This window comes from Chaetura pelagica, unplaced genomic scaffold (genome assembly GCF_000747805.2).
Source record: "Chaetura pelagica isolate M959 unplaced genomic scaffold, ChaPel_1.0 scaffold265, whole genome shotgun sequence".
NCBI classification, from domain to species: Eukaryota; Metazoa; Chordata; class Aves; order Apodiformes; family Apodidae; genus Chaetura; species Chaetura pelagica.
In genome coordinates, this window is record NW_009953449.1 from 1,090,327 (window position 1) to 1,106,601 (window position 16,275).

Genomic DNA, 16,275 nt, shown 5'->3' on the forward strand with positions numbered 1-16,275 from the left:
TCCCCGGTCGCCCCCCCGTGCCTCGGGCGCCCGAGGTACCGGCGGGGAAAGTTTCCCGGCTTCCCGGGAACCTGCGGCTGAAGCAGGAAATCCCGGGAGAAGGGCTGGGTTGGCTGCCAGCGGCCCCAAGGCCTGCCCGGGGGGTGTCTGGAGGGAAAGGCCTGTGGAAATAGCCACATTTGTTTGACCTTTTCTCAGCTTTTTGAGTGACCTCTTTTGCTTGCTAGTTAGTAAATGTTTTAATAATTGTATTGGACAACCCTGGAACGAGTCCTGAAGCGTCCTCGTAATTATCTTGTTTCGCATCTCTTTGCCGTGCCCTGCAGCCCTGGTGAGGCTGGAGAGGCTGCCCGGGGTGCAGGTAATTCAGTGATAGCTTTAAAGATTGTCATGGCACAGCAAGTCCAAGTCCTTTAGATTTCTCTTCAGTTCGTGGAAGGAAGTTGAGAGAAGTTCACTGATCAGTCTCATCCTACCCGTGCAAAACTCACCAAACCCACCCGTCGGGTGTTCCTGTTTTGTTTCCCAAATGGAGCAATGTGAGCAGCGTGACCCGCTCTGAGCGCGTACCGGTTAGCGCGCTGAAGTGGATCAGCTGAACCAACTGACTCTTCCTGAAAGGAGATAATAGGTAGAATAGGTCCTCACTCCACGAGATTATTAAGGTAGGCATGTTCTTTAAAAGCCTGATTTATAGTCCCTTTGATTTCACCCAAGCTGTTTGCACACGAAAAGTTAGATGTACACTTGAATCATCATAATATTTTTCCTGTTGTTTTCTCCAGCCAAAACAGCTGAGGAAGTTCAGAGATAGGTGTGACTTAAATCCTTCCAGTGAGTAAATTAAAAAAAAAAAAATCTGTTAAATTTTTATCAAACATCCAGGTGGTCACTTGCTCTTACTGGTTTTGACTGAATACTGGAAAACTGCAATTGTCTGAAGACCAGAATTTATCTCCTTTTATATTTTATTTAGTGAGCTGTTTTATTCCAGATTTGCTTTTTGGGAAGGAATCAAAGTCAGACTTACAGAGGAACTTTACTGACATCTGTATCAGAGAGTTGCAATGATATTTTCAAGTTGCACTTCTGAACTCAGAGTAAACTTAGAATTTTTGTTTGTATTCACCGTTACTAACTTAGATCAAACCTGCTACATACTTAGTTAAGTTTCTGCAAAATCTTAATATTAAACTCGAGTCCTTTTTCTAAACCTTTTATCTACTACCTGTGTGTTGCAGAACATATCCGGTGTTTTGTAAAACAGCAAATTTATTACTAACCCTTTAAAAGAAAAACAGAAAAAAAAAAAAAACAACCAACCTAAAACCTATGGGGTTTGGGGTTTTTTTTTTGGGGGGGGGGGGAACACCATATGTATTAGACTGTAAAATAAACTATTAGCAATGGGTTTTGCTTTGTTTTCTTTTGTTTTTAATGAATAGCAGAGAATTGTGCTAAAAGTTTAAGAACCTCTTGGAGGTGAATTTTTACACTTACGCACTGACGTTTGTTTCTTTTGTTAAAATTGGGAAGATTAAATTTTAGTGAAGCCCCTATTCTGTCAAGAACCACATAAACATTTGACAGTGAAATTTTTCCTTGTCCTTGAAGTTGTTTTATGGTTGCAAAATAGAAATTCAGACTAGCAGTAATAGTCTCACATCTCAAATCTTCTGTGCAAAGACAGTCTGCAGCTGCCTGTGTAACACAACTTTTATATGTACAATAGTATTTGTGTAGTTTAACTGAGTATTATTCCCAAGCATTTTCTCTAAGTCTCCCAGTACTGTATAGTAAGGTTAAGAAGAACTATTAAGATACAGCTGCACTTTCTACTTGTAATCTTTCTTGCTCTTTCAATAGTAATTATTACATTTGTTCTTGAAATTTACACACGATATAGGATAATACCTTGTAATCTGTTACTTGGCTTATTTAGTCTTTGTTAATATTTTTTTTAAGTGCTTTTCTCTGATCAGTTCTTCTTAGTAATAAAGTAAGCCATGGTTTTCTGAACTTTTTTTACATGCTCCTTAAATTTATTTTTTTCTAGCATGTGCTATTTGCTAGACTTTACCAAAAAACCCCCAAATCCTGTAAATGGGATACGTGGGCTTTTAAAAGGCTGCACATGACAAAGGATGACAAAACCAGTGGATTTTTATTAAGTTTACTTTGGCAGTCTTATTTCTAGGGCAGTGAACTTCATGCTTGCTTGCTTATTTACTTATTTGTGGTTGAATCAGTATTTTTAGAATCTCTTTTGTGTATTTATTTGTTTAAAATCTTGAGTTCTGGCAATCGAAAATAAAGCATTTTGTCTCCAGTGCTGCTGTTTTAAATGCTGCTGCTGAATTTTAACCACTGCATTAGATTGAAACCTACATGCTGTTAACCACTGAGCCAAAATGAAATCGACCACTGCATTGAAATCAGAGTTGGCAGTGGTATACAGACTTGAAGGAGTTGGTAATAGCAGTGCACCCGTGTTTCTTTAATGGGGTTTTTATTTTCTGTTTTCAGTCTTAATGGTGCCATTTTGATCTAAAGACTGTTTCTTAATAATGATGCACATTTTCATTGGAGTATTTTCAGTGCAACTGAAGAAGAATATAACAATAAAGCCATCCGTTAAGTGTGGTTTCCTCAGAAACAAAATGTTCTGTTGCATGATAGTGCAGTGTGCTTGTTTTATTTATAAAGCAAACTTGCGTAAGAAGATAAGTAAGATTTCTTCATGTTTTGTGAACCTTTATTCATGGTTCAAAATTGTAAAATGTATTTTATGTGTCATAGAGGAGGTTCTGCGAGGAGAGGTTTTCAGCTTCTGAATTTATGTTTTGTAACTTTATTTTGAATCTGCTTCACTATGCGTATGAAAAATGAGCCTACTTGCATGGTTGACCTCTCAATCTTTTGAATTTTCTGTTTCTTATTAATAGGACTGGATCCCTCCCAATTCAGAGTCCATCACCATTACCATAAAGATGAGGAGAATGATGCCTTGGTTGGTGGCCCAGCTCAGCTCACTGATGAGGAGAAATATAGGGATTGTGAAAGATTCAAGTTTTGCTGCCTCAAATGCGGAACAGAAAATATTTATGACAATGTCTTTGATGGTTCGGTTAGTTTTTTTTCCTGTTTCATTTCTGTTCATTGGTGAGGGAGAAAAATACATGTAGAGAGAACAGCTTTTCCAATAGGATTCATATGAAGGTACCATATTGTTTGAGTTCTGCTATTTATAGCTGTAGAGCAGAAATTTGCTGATAGGACAGTGTCGAAATATTTTTCCCATTTTTGCATTTTAGCTGTGTCATCTAGCAGACATGTGAGATTATCTGACTTCATTAATCTTGTTGCCCACAGTTGTGAATAATTGTTAGCGTAACTTTGTAAGGAAACCTTATCTTAACACCTTAGTAACTTCCAGTTCTCTATTTAATGAAACTTTCGTATTGAACTGGCAGTTTCTTATCCTAAATCATGTTAATTGGAACAAAGTGTTTTTGAAACTTATGTTTATCTTGCTACATCCCACAGCCCTAGTTGACAGTAAGGTTTTTCTGTTTTATCTTTCCTTCTGTCTTTGTCTATTGAACATAAGAAGTCATAGGGGTACATTCTTGTTGAGAAGGTCTGCCAAAAAATGTATCTCTGACCTTGGATCACAAACTTGAAATAGAGCCAAGTATTTAACTCTACAGCGATGTTATGCATGTATTAGTCATTGGCAAATTAGTGAGCTTCAGAGTACTGAAAACCTTGAAACAGAAAGCAAATAAATCTTTTATCTAAATTAAAAGTAATTATTTTAAGTTAATTTGGACAAACAACAGATGTTTTGCATTTTTTTGAATCAAAATAAAGCAGTCTTTGGAAGCAAGCAAGAGGAAGAGACACAAAAATCAAGTGATACTTTGTGAATCCTTGACTTCTGCTATAAATAAGATAGTTAATTGCATGTAGGCTTGACAAATTGCAGATGGGCTAACTGGAGAGAAGTGAATGTCGAAAACAAGACAAAACTCCAAAACATGAAACCAAAGATCCCTCCCCTCCTCCTCCCCCCCCCCCAAAAAAAAAAGCCAACTCTACCAAACAACAGAAGAAACCCTTAAACCAAACACAACCCCCCCTCTCTCTTCCACCTTGAATTATATACTGTTGTGAGTGGGGGTTTAGCCCAGTTTGTTCACAAAAGCTAAGCCGTACCTGGAAAGAAAATTTCCCGAAAGTTTCATAAGTGTCCAACCTAGAAGGTTGTTTTTATTTTAATGAGAATTCTACCAACTGTCTTTCAGCCATTCAGGCATCACTTCCAGGTTCTGAAATGTTCATGTCAGGTGTTCAGAAGGTTTTGGAAGTATGAAAGAACGAGATGGCTTAAAACTGTTAAGAACTATTCTTTGCAGCTGGAGAAAACAAAAGATGATAATGTCATTCTTATTTAACGAGGTTTGTCTCTACAGCCTTGTTGGTAGTTTCATAAGTGATCTCTACAAGGTTGGTACTGATGTTCTGATCAACGGGCTTGTGCAGAACATGGTGTCCCTGATAAAACAATGAAACGGTGATTTTTAGGGTGAGACAGAGGAGTGTGATTTGTCCACAGATGTAATTTTTTACTCAACATCATTTTTGGAATTACTAACTTTGTAGTAGGTAAAGAAGCCTGTTCTCCAAAAGTTCTTTCATTAAGAAGAGAATGGGAAAACTGTAGGTCAGAGAAGCTTTATATATATGGCCAACTGTGGAGGGAAGAAAGAAGGCCTAGATGTTAAAGGCTCTCTTATTTTAAATAATTATGTACTGTGTGGTAGGTTCTGTGATAAGTTCTGCAACCATCATCTGTTGTCATGATGCATACTAGTTTTACACTTACGTTTTCAGGGGCGATTTATTGAACCCAGCTTGCAAAGGTGCAGTAAGACTGAATGTGAAGAGCCTCCTTTCAACTCTGTGGTTCAAATGAGTAACAAATTACTGCTGGATATTAGACGCTACCTCAAAAAATACTATAGTGTAAGTATGCAGAAAATACTCTGCCATTTGAAGTGAGTTTTCTCAGTGGTGCTGAGATTTTAGGGACTGTCATGTTGTGGGGTTTTTTTGTAGTCTGTATGTTGCATTATAGTCCAAGGTAATAGCAATGTCAAAGTCCAACTTTATGAAAATGAAATATTTTGTTTATTTAAAGTACTAATTTAGAATGTTTGTTTTCTCAATTGAATCTCGAGTCAACATAGTCAGATGTATTTAAGTTTTTGTAACTGTGTGTGTCAGCATTAGTACAGATGTAGTAGCTCTGTTTTCCAGTTTTAGATGAAAAAGTAGTGTTGATTATCTTGATGCTTTTGAGAAAATCTATGAAGCCTATAAAATATGCAGATATCAGTTTCTCATGTAATTGCAATGTGGGTCTCTTTCTCTAGTCCAAATTGATGTATAGTGTTAAATTGTGAAAAGGAAAAATGAATGTATGTCTGTAAAAGTTCTTTGAAGGACAATAAGAGTGAAAATGGAATGGATCTTGCTTCATAAAGATTGAGAAGGGAAAAAAAGAGTAGAAAGATGGGTAGTTAGTTTGACATAATTCTCTTTTGAGAGGCAGTGCAAGAAAATTCAAAATGCCAGCAGTAGCTGTTGGCTTTGTATGACATTGTCGGGGGGGAGAAGTGTAATACTTTAAATTCTCATTTTCACACTGTCCAAAGCAGTGACTGGTTAGGAAGAAAACCACGATTTATTTTTTTTTTTTATTGATATGTTTTGCGCCTCTGATATACTGGAAAACATCACATTTTGGTCAAATTTTCATTCATGTTCTCATCCTGTTGCCTGCCGGCCTTTTTTGCTTGTCCAATATTGCCTGGTTTCACAGCATTCAGGACAGACATAAATTTTGAAGGTGCTTATAATGTTTTGGATGCTCATAATGTTTTCTGTACTCAGAAACATAAACTGTTTATGAAATTTTGAAAAATAATAGCTTACCTAATTTGCGGTGTATTAGTACTAAATGTATTACTAGCAAAAGTACTAAAATATGTTTGCAGACAGCAGCTGCAATGCTAAGAGTTATCATTATATTTTAATTGTGTGTGTTTTATGTTATCTTTCTTCTATATTAGTTCTTACTACAATTGTAGGTAAGTGTTTTCTAATCTCTTTTCTGTTAATGCAATAATTTCTGAATGTATAAATACTTATTTTGAAGGTCTTTGCATCAAAAGGAACACAACACTTCCTTAGAGTATTTAAATTCAGCCTGTATTTTACAAGGCAGGATAGATTTTTCCTTTCTGTGCAAGTTAAAGTTAGATGACTTGGACAGGTAAAGTTGCCAAAATGCAAGCTCGCACGGTAATTTATTGTGAAGTCCAACTGACTGAAAAATTATAATTCAATTACTGTAATGTAATACAGTATAATACAATACATGTTATTAAATAATGTGTCAAAGTAATATGTTTACACAGGCTGCTTTTGTGTGAAAGTTACTTGTGATTAAGATTTTTTTATTTAATATATGTACATTATGATACTACCCAGTGCCACATGCTAAGTAATTTCTGGCATATAAAGTGCTAGAAATCACATGCATAAAATGCACAATAAGTGATGTAATAATAAGTGATGTAAAATAAGTGATGTAATATTTTACTCTTTTTTTTTTTTTTCAAGACCAAGCTGTGAACCAAACTGTGAAATGTTTGAATATTGAACATTGCAATTTGCTTACATTGTATTAAAATCTGTAATGTATCTTATTACATGGTACATAAGATAATGAAGTGTCCTTCAAAACGAATTTATGTTACCATGTAAGTAAAAGCTTATGAACTTGGTTATACATTCAGACTCTAGAAATGTATAATTATTTTATGGTAAGAAGTAATTTCCAAATTGCATAATAATTTTCAGTTTAAAGAAGGCCTTTCCATGGAGTTGAACAAGCAAACTTTTTGTCCTGATAGCACTTAGAGAAGCAGTTTAGTTTATTCCTTTCATTGAGTACTTGGAGTGACTGTGTAACAGCTGGAGTTGAAATTCATCATACGGGTGTTTGCACTAATGCGTGTAATTCTATAAAGACACACCCAGAAGTAGTATAGCAGAGAACTGTCTGAACAACACATTAATGAAAGTTTGAGACACTTATTTAAGTCTCCTATTGTATATTTATATAGACAAATACATTGTCCAACTTTGTCATTCCATTATTTTTTTTGTTTAGTTTTAGATATTACTGGATTTTTAGTGTTGGACAAATAGCACATATTAAAAAGCATAAAATGCAAAAATTACTTTTTTTTAACCTTTAAAATAATGAGCTACCTTTTACAAAGACATCCCTGTCAAGAACCTTTCAGCCTGATACACAGCTCACTGAAATGAATAAGTGTACTTTATTTCAGTGAGCTTTGAATCAGATTTTTTTAAGTGTTTAGGTTAATTTTATGTTGTTTCCTTTAGCCTATTGAAATGCTTTTAGATGTACCTGTGTAGATTTAGGGGCCTCAAGGAGTGCCATAAAATCTAAAACTGGAAAAACATACTTGCCCTCTTTGGCAACTGTATTTATCAGTAAAACTGATAAATACAATGTTGCTATACTTGTTTGCTTTAAAGAGATGCAAATGTAAGTGCATAAATAGGATTTTGTAAGCCTCCTACAATCCCATTGTTTTTGTAAATTACTCACCTTTATATAAAATATTCTGTTTCTGCAATCATTTTTTACCATTAAACATTGGAAAGTTTTATATCTGTATTCCAAAATATATCTACGATTGTTGCAGCATTTCTGGGTTTCTTAATGGTATTTAACAATATGAATTTTTGTAATCTTACTCCGAACTGTAAATATATCTAAAAAATTACATGCGAAGATTTTATTTCTTTTCAGAAACACATTATTCTGAGAGATTGATCCTGTTGTGAGGTTTTTCTTTTTTTTTAATTCTGCTTCAGAAGAGCAAATAGATGAAAAGAGAGAGAAACGCTAGCTAATCTAAATTGGGAAATGAAGAGGGCTTTTTTAAGCATGAAAATTTCATCATCTTGTCAGCTGGCAGAATGCCTGCTGTGTGGATTCACAAAGGCTAAGAATTACACTTTCATGAAATTTTCCTCACTAACTGCCCTGGTTAATTTGAAAGATAACCCACTGTTCTAATTCATTCCTCAATTGGGCGGTGCAGGTTTTATCTTTGATCTGACAAAGCATTTGTGTTAATCGTTTTGGCCCTCTACTAGACACTCTTGGGATTGTGCTTTTACAATAAATGTGTCTGTGATAGCTCTTTAGTCTATTATACTTACAATAGATCCATAGAACTGGTAATTAATTCTGTACTGCTTTGGAAATGGGGAAGAATAGGTGTAGCTCTGTCAAGTACTGCTGGGAAGTTTGTTTAGCTAGTTCATTTTTGAAGTGTTACCCTCAGCCATCAGTGAAACATCCATGCTAGGGAATGCCTGAAAGCTGAAATATGCAAGCAAGCATGAATGGAAAAACTGACCAACTTTTGTGCATAACGAGGGTGTAACTTCATTTATAATAAGTGGATCTAATTATTATGATGGAAACTGTTTTGTGTTTCCCACTAAAATATTCAAATACTCATTTTTGAGCACTTGGTAAATAAATGCCTACTCTTAGATTCTCTCTTTAAACGGAGGATAAAAATCAGTATTCACATCCATAAAATGAATCCCATATCTTATTCAGCTGTTGAGGTTTTACTTTTGCCAACTAAAAAAAACAAAATAAAAAAACCTTGACATATTGTGTATACCATGTGAGCAGCAGCAAAATTCATATTAAACTGGTTGGGCTGGGGAGTTGTCCCTGAAGCAGCAGTTTTTTAAACTTGATTTTAAATATATACCTGTGGTATTGTTATTAGTTTATTTATAGGCTAAAACCTTGTATTACATAGATGCTCTTTATATGCAGTCTAGGTAATAGTGTATGGCATCTTGACATCTTTTAATGTTTTTCAAAATGTGTAACATGATGCAAACATTAAAAAGGTTTTTGAAGATACTGGTTCAACCTATATTGCACTTTTTGATTTTCAGTCTTTTTGTACTGGACCACTGTAACCCATAGGTAGAAGTGAGTTTGAAGCCTATTGAACACTGATAAATAACTTCATATTGTTCAGCTGCGAAAATTCAGTGTTCAATAGCCCTCAAAATTTCTCATTTCTTACCTGTGGTGGGGTGGTCTACTGCTTGCACACTAGGTCACAGTATAAAAGCATGTTGGTGCACTTTTCAAGATCTTTGAATTATTTTTTATATAGATACATCTATTGCTGTTCTGACTATTGTATTTGTGTTCTTGGGGTTTGCATTAGTATTTTGCGCACTTAAAAAAGTAGATTTATAAACAAGATAATACTGTAAGAGGCTGTAGCATTCACATGCAGGTTTGGGGATTGCATGGCATATTCCTGTAAGACAGCAAAGATGACAGGGCTTGTTGTGAACCTGGAATCCCCCACGCTGCAATCAAGTGTATTGCCAACAACCCACAGGTGTACACCACATGAACAGGTGAAAAATATTGTAGATGATGGTGATGACTTTTTGTAATCAGGTTCTCACAACAGTCATGTATTGAAAGCTTTTTTGTTTGGTGGGGTGGGTAGGGGTTAGAAGTCTCTTCAGCATGAGGCAGAGGTTCTTAGTGGTAGCAATATTAGATTGTTTTATGTATTTTTGTGCTAATAGTATTAGAGGTATATGGGCATGTGATGAAGAGTAGTTAGGGCCAGAAAAAAGAAGGAATCATGACACTAGCTGATGTGGTAAGCTCCATCACCTAGAATCTGTCATCAAACTAACTCTAGGGATTATTTTGAGATCTTCATGTTGTATGGAAGTGGATTTCTGAGACTTCTCCAAGTTTGAACTTTTATCACTGTCGTTTTGATTTATACCTACAGAAACTGAGGCGCTTACTTTTAGCACTGAAAGCTCCCAAGTCAAGGGAGAATTTAAAGCAATTGGAGTAAAAGAGAAAAGGTTTAGTGTGATTCCATTCACAGTGTACTGGGGACTTGAGAGAGGGAAGTGAGGCTCCCACCAGATTAGCAAGTGTTTTCTCCTCCCCTCCACGGTAGCATTTTCTGATTCTTTCCTTGATTGAGGTTGATAAATAGGTTGTATTTCGAATCGCCTTTTGGCTAACTAGGAGGAAAGTAAAAATATCTTGATTATTGAGCAGAACGGTCAGTTTTCTACCATATGAAAGTACTATACATCTGTCTTTGATGATATAATTTGTTTGTTGAATAGTAAAAGATAGCACTTTGGTCACCATGTGTAGGTAGTGCATTTTGGGGATGAGTGAGCAGTTATTTGTCACAGCACTCACAGCATCTACTAGCTGGAATTGATTCACTGTTACTGCAACTTCTCCATGATATACCCTGTAAAGGAATTGTTTGTTTTAGACTTACAGCATCGATATGATTTTTAGTCGTTTCAAAGTGATGATCGATAGGTCTTTAAAAAAGCTTTAACTCTCCTCATTGGATTTTACGAGCCGCGACGGAAACGCATTCATCTCACTGGTGGGTGAGACTGAGTGCGACTTTCTGCACTCAGAATTTTAGCTGCTGAGAATGAGTGAACATCAGCAAAGGAGTAGTATCTGCTGTTGGTTGTTCCTAGTGCTTAAGTCTACAGTCTGGTACCTTGCCAGAGAAGACTCTTAAAGACACTAGCTAGCTCTGTTAGCTTATCCTAGAAATGGCTCTCCAGGCTGGCTACTGTATCAAACAGGTTCTAAGAAATGGGGAATGCTTCAGTAGAGTGAACCTAACTTTGTAATTTCCTCTGTAGGCAGAATACAGGAATGTAAGGGCTTATTATCACAATAATTTGTCTGCTTAGGCTTATAAATGACAGTATTGTGGAGATCACGTTACAGGAAGTGTGCCCAGAGGTAAATATGGTCATGGTTATGATTGCCACCAAGTGTGTAATGTTTACCTAGGTGATTGAATCACTCATCTAATAACAAGATGTTGCTGTCTTCAGAGGATTACAGAAAGCACTGTCTTTGAAGGTACTCTGTTGGAACTGATCTGTAGCCTCAGTCGAAGCAATGATGAATTTTGGCAACACTTGGAGAGGATGTTTGTGCTGCATTATAGAGATATGGTTGCAGTTCTGTGTATCTGATAAGGCTTTAAACTGACTACAGAGTATGTAGCTGTGGTGTACCAGTAGCAGCATTTGCTATAAGATTCTGTAGCCAAGAATTTAAAATCCTGGGCAGATCTGTGCAGCTTATGGAGAGGTCTGCCACAACTGCATTACTAATAGTGCCTGGGAGCAAGAAAGGGAGCAGCAGATGTGCCCTCCTTTAAATACCTTGGAGTGACAGAAGTGCTATGGATGCTGTATAGCTTCATAGGATTTGCTGCTTCTGAGACTATTTTAATAACAAATCATGAATCACAAGAGGATTTATGCAAATCACCGGTCTTGAAAGGATCAGCGCTCATCTTTTTTTTTATGGTAGTTTTAGAGAGACACACTTTAAATCTGGTTAGGTTTTTTGTATGTTCAATTTAAATTTTTGATGAAAAACAATCACAGTAGTGTTTAAAGATGTTACAAGAAGCAGAAGTCCAACTGGCTTAAAGTAAGTTTTAAAACCACTGGTTCTCATGCAATTTTGGTATTATTAATGTTTTACACTGTAAGTAACTCGGAGCAACAAATTACTGAACTCTCAAAACAGATTAAGTCTGATTCAGACACCTTTAATAGAAAATTCATTATAACCAGCTTGCTAGGAGATGACACAAGTTAACAAGGTCTGTTGGCCATTAATACTTCGTGCTAGTTGATGTATGCATAACTAGCAATGCTTACAGCACTCAAGCACCTTGCATCCCTCAGGAGAACCGAAGTTAAAATCTGAAGCTGAAGAGACCATGGTTTCACTGGTTCGCAAGGAGAAGTTTTATGCCTATGACCTAAAAAAGATGTGGTTGTCAGAAAAAGAAAATAATTGCAGGTTCAGAGGTGAGAGTGCATGCACAAAAAGCTTCATCTAAGTTTTCCTTGGCATCGTAGGAATGGGTATTACAGCTGTTTATTTTTCCTACCCTTAGATGTTAAAGAATTTTTAAAATGGCTTAAAGCAGCTAAAGTTGTCAAAAATATTTCCAGTAGTATTTAGTCACTGCTCTATTTCTTGGTAAAATACTCTTAGAAAAATTAGTTAAGATCAACAGAAGTGATTCCTGTATTTAAAATATCATCAAATAGGAGCTTTGTAGTTAGAAGGTTATTTGAAAAACTTATGTTAAGTTTCACTTAAACAGCTGTTTAGTTCTTGAGGTTATTTAGTATTTTGTGCAGCAAGAGAAAATGAATGAATCTGTAAGCATCAAATTAGTAGTTGGGACCTTTGAGTTTGCTTCTTGGAAGTGAGTCATATGCATGAAGAAGCCACAGAGTTGTCAGTCTGGGCATCTCTGTTTATCTAAACTCCTCTGCCTTTGTGTCTTCATTCTTGTACCTAAGGAGAGGGAAGGCAACTCCCTAGCTGAATGAGACTTCTGGGAAATTGTTAATTTATTATACAGTGGCCAAAAGAAGTTTAAGCAGTACCAGAGATAACAAATTGTTGAAAAGGTTTCCTATATCCTAGGAGACACCAGTGTCAATTCTGGTAGCTTGTGCTGAGCTATAGTTGAGATTTGTTGCTCCTCTTGACTCATGAAACCTGTACTTCTACAGGTTTAAGAGAAACAGTCTTAAGAGCCAGTGAAGTTTTAGATATCTGAGATTAAAAAGAGATATTACTTCATTTTAAGTGAGAATGTTCCCACCTGCAAGAAGAAGTGGCAAAAGTAGCATTACATTAGACGTGGCTTCATAAAAAGAGCTTTGCATTTGCTTCACTGTGACTTGTTCAGAAGTCAAGATCTTGTAAGTGCTACAGTCTCTTCTACAGAGTGCCGCTATTTCATTCAGTGGATAGATGCAAATGGATTCTTTAAAAATATTTTTCAATCCCCAGGCTTTAAGAAAATAATTGTTTTGTATCCCTAATCTGGTAGAAAGTATGATGTTTGTGCAGAACCTTGTTCCAGTGTGTAGTCAGATAGTAAAGCAGTGCTCCAGAACAGGTGTTGGCCCATATATAGCATCCTATGTGTAGGTCTCTGAAGGATCTTTGAAACTTACCAGTCAGGTTAGCTGGATTTGGCTTCAGATCTACTGAACATTAGTTATTCTATTACTTTTATTCATATGAACATGATTATTTTTTTTTGTGTTTTGTTTTTTTTTTCTTTTAAATTGAACCTGGTCAATTGGCAAGTCTTCCTGTACTTTAGTCCCATGTATTCTGTGATGGCACACTATTTTAAAGGCCCATTTACTGCTAAAGGTGAACCGCCCTTCCCATATTGCATGCCATGCTGAAGATCATTGTCTGTTCAGTCTGCCCACAGCCGCAGCATCTGCTAAGTTGTATAGTCCTGCTAAAACTGTTGCAGCAGCTAAAGTGTATTCTTGTTCACTTTCTTTCATCTGAGGAGTTTAAGCTATACATGTATCTTCAGACTGGTAGGTTGTCTTAGGTTTTGAATCCACAAATGTATGAGAAACATTTCTGAAGTTTCCCAAAGGTAGACCAGGTTTTTACATGAAAATTAAGGCTCTGCAAAATTTGACACGTAGTTGTTTTCCTTTTCTCCTGAACAAAACCATTATTTTGTAAGTGACTTCTGCAAGAGGCATAAAAAATCTACACCTATCAGTAAATATCTCCAGATGGAGTGACTGAACTAGTTCCATTTAAAAATAAAAATCTCACTTTCAGAATTGCAGCAGATACTCCAAATGTCTTGCCTTCAGCCTCTTACGAAGCAATATAAACAAAATGTTGATGCTTGAAGATTGGTTTAGTTTTTTGTACTGGACCAGAAAGCAGTGCTTTTTTTTGTCTTGTCTCTTTCCTTTCTGTATTTGTGGCTAGAGTTCATATGTGGAAAACAAGAAAGAATGTATTCCCAAATAGATTTCTTAAATTAAATGCACCCACTCAACAACAATATCATCCCAGAGATTTATTTAACTGGCATTTTTCCTGTATTCTTTTTTCCTTTATCACTTGTTACACCCTGTCTTTGAAGATTATAGGCATGCACGTGTTTTTAAGAGTATTGTTGTAATAATATGCTTTCCTTTCCTAATGAAATATGGCCAGTGTAGCAGTATTATTCCTTTTTACCCCATTTGTTGGAATTTCTGTATTAATGTTGAATTATGTATATATTTAATGTCTTTTTAAAGATACTTGCATTAGCAACACCTAATTTCTTCACTCTGCTATGGATGTGAAGTATTTAGCATTGTGCAAATTTTACAGTTGTTATGTCTTAATTGTTGTTTAAATTTTTAGAAGTTACTGGATTTGCTAGCATTCTCTGAAAGGACAAAATAGGAGGTGGAGTCAAGTGGAAGTGTATCCTCATCAACTCTGCAGTCAGCTTCCATTCCTTTGAGTGCAAGGCAACCCAGCTGTGAGGATTGCTGGCCACGCTCTCATCAGAGAGAGAAAAGGGGGGAGAGAAGAGAGAGAAAATTAGCAAGACAAAATTCCTCTCTATCAATCCTATCTTTACACAAATTCAGACTTCTGAGTTCCCATACGTGAGAGTGTAACTTAATTTCCAAATTACATGATGAAAGCACATCTGTCCCAAAATTAATACCTCTTGAGAATATCATAATTGTATATACTGAAAATAATTAGTATCTGTAATTTGCAAGTCATAAATGTCTAATTTTTAGCGAAGTTGTTTGTTTCCATTTAAGATAAATTCTCAATTTAATATCCAAAGCAACATTCGACTGCACTACAAAGGCACCAGAAATTGTTTAAAAACAGAGGATTCACTCACCCCCCAACATACTAAGACACAAAATGACATATGCTGAATTCTGTTGCAGAATATTACATTAGATTTCTGCAAGAGCTTTTGTATTTACCATAATTTTTACTGGATACTGTGCAATTTTTTTTCATGTTTGAGGCAGTTCATACTGGATGATCTTGAAAAAGAAATAACAGATACTAAGCTACTCATTCATATGACCACCTATCAAATGCTAAGATTGAATGCAAAATTTCAATTTGGTAGAATTTATCTTTTTCGTGTGTGTATATATACATATGTGTATGTTTATGAATAATGACATTAATATTAATACAGCTATTTAGAAATACTAGGTTGTCTTCCAGTAGTTCATGCAGTGTTGGTGATGCTTTTTCACATTATTCTTTACTATTTGCATGGGGGTTTTATGCTTTTTTGAAGGAAGCAATTAATCAAATTCCCCCTCCCTCCTACCGCTTTCTACCTCTCTTTTTCTTTCTGTGATAAGGGATCAGCATTTATACTGTCTTACTCCTTTAATGAGGCATCTTTTGGGGATCAACTCGTTAGGTTTTTGTAGAAAAAAAAATAAATTTTAACCCAATCAGTGAAGTAGCAATAATGGAGTAAACTGAATTGTGATATGGTCCTTAGGAGAGTTTCCTGGCTGATTAAACATAAGGTAGTTTTAAAATCAAACATCCCTGCTCTCTCCCCAGCCCCTTAAGTGAAAGACTGAAATACATTGTAGGGAATTAATAATTTAAAATTTTACATGATCTGACATGTCTTTGGAGACTTCCTAGGAAGTGTGAGTCAGGCATCTTAAGGACTTGGAATTAAGAAACTAAGCCTATGTTATCTGCCAAGAAAATGGTCAGGGATTACTCTAGCTTCTTATTTTCAACGTTTCTGTGGAGTCCATTTGTGAAGGGGTTCATGAGGCTAGTGGCAAGATGCCACTCAGTAATCAGATGACATGCAGAAAAAAGCTTGAGTAGTAAATATGTAGTTGAGAAGCATCTGAGATTGTAATTAAAATAAGGAAAATTATCTAGGAGTGAAAGAAGCTTTCATAATAAGAATATTTAGTGTCTACATAAGCTAAGCCGGTGCCTTTCTAGACACAGATCTGTGTATTAAAAGCCAGCATCATAATCAAGGCTTGAGTCTCTCATATCGGTGAAGCCCATGTGATTACAGGACAGTACTTTTTCCAGAAAAAAGGCATCTAGACAGATCTTTTTCCCTCTCCTCTCCATTCTCATCTTAATTGAAGGTAACTCTTTAGCTACAAATATTTCCTTATCCTCTAGTAGTGAGACACTAAACCATCTGGATGGGA

General features: G+C 35.9%; 1 protein-coding gene across 1 annotated transcript in view; it reads left to right on the forward strand.

Moving 5' to 3' along the window:
- The window catches only part of POLA1 (polymerase (DNA directed), alpha 1, catalytic subunit), a 202,571-nt gene that overhangs the window by 87,125 nt on the left and 99,171 nt on the right, over positions 1–16,275 (forward strand). The window contains exons 32-33 of the mRNA XM_009998493.1: positions 2,946–3,127; positions 4,897–5,028. Of these exons, the coding sequence (XP_009996795.1) occupies positions 2,946–3,127; positions 4,897–5,028 (314 nt within the window). The remainder of the gene's footprint in view (positions 1–2,945; positions 3,128–4,896; positions 5,029–16,275) is intronic.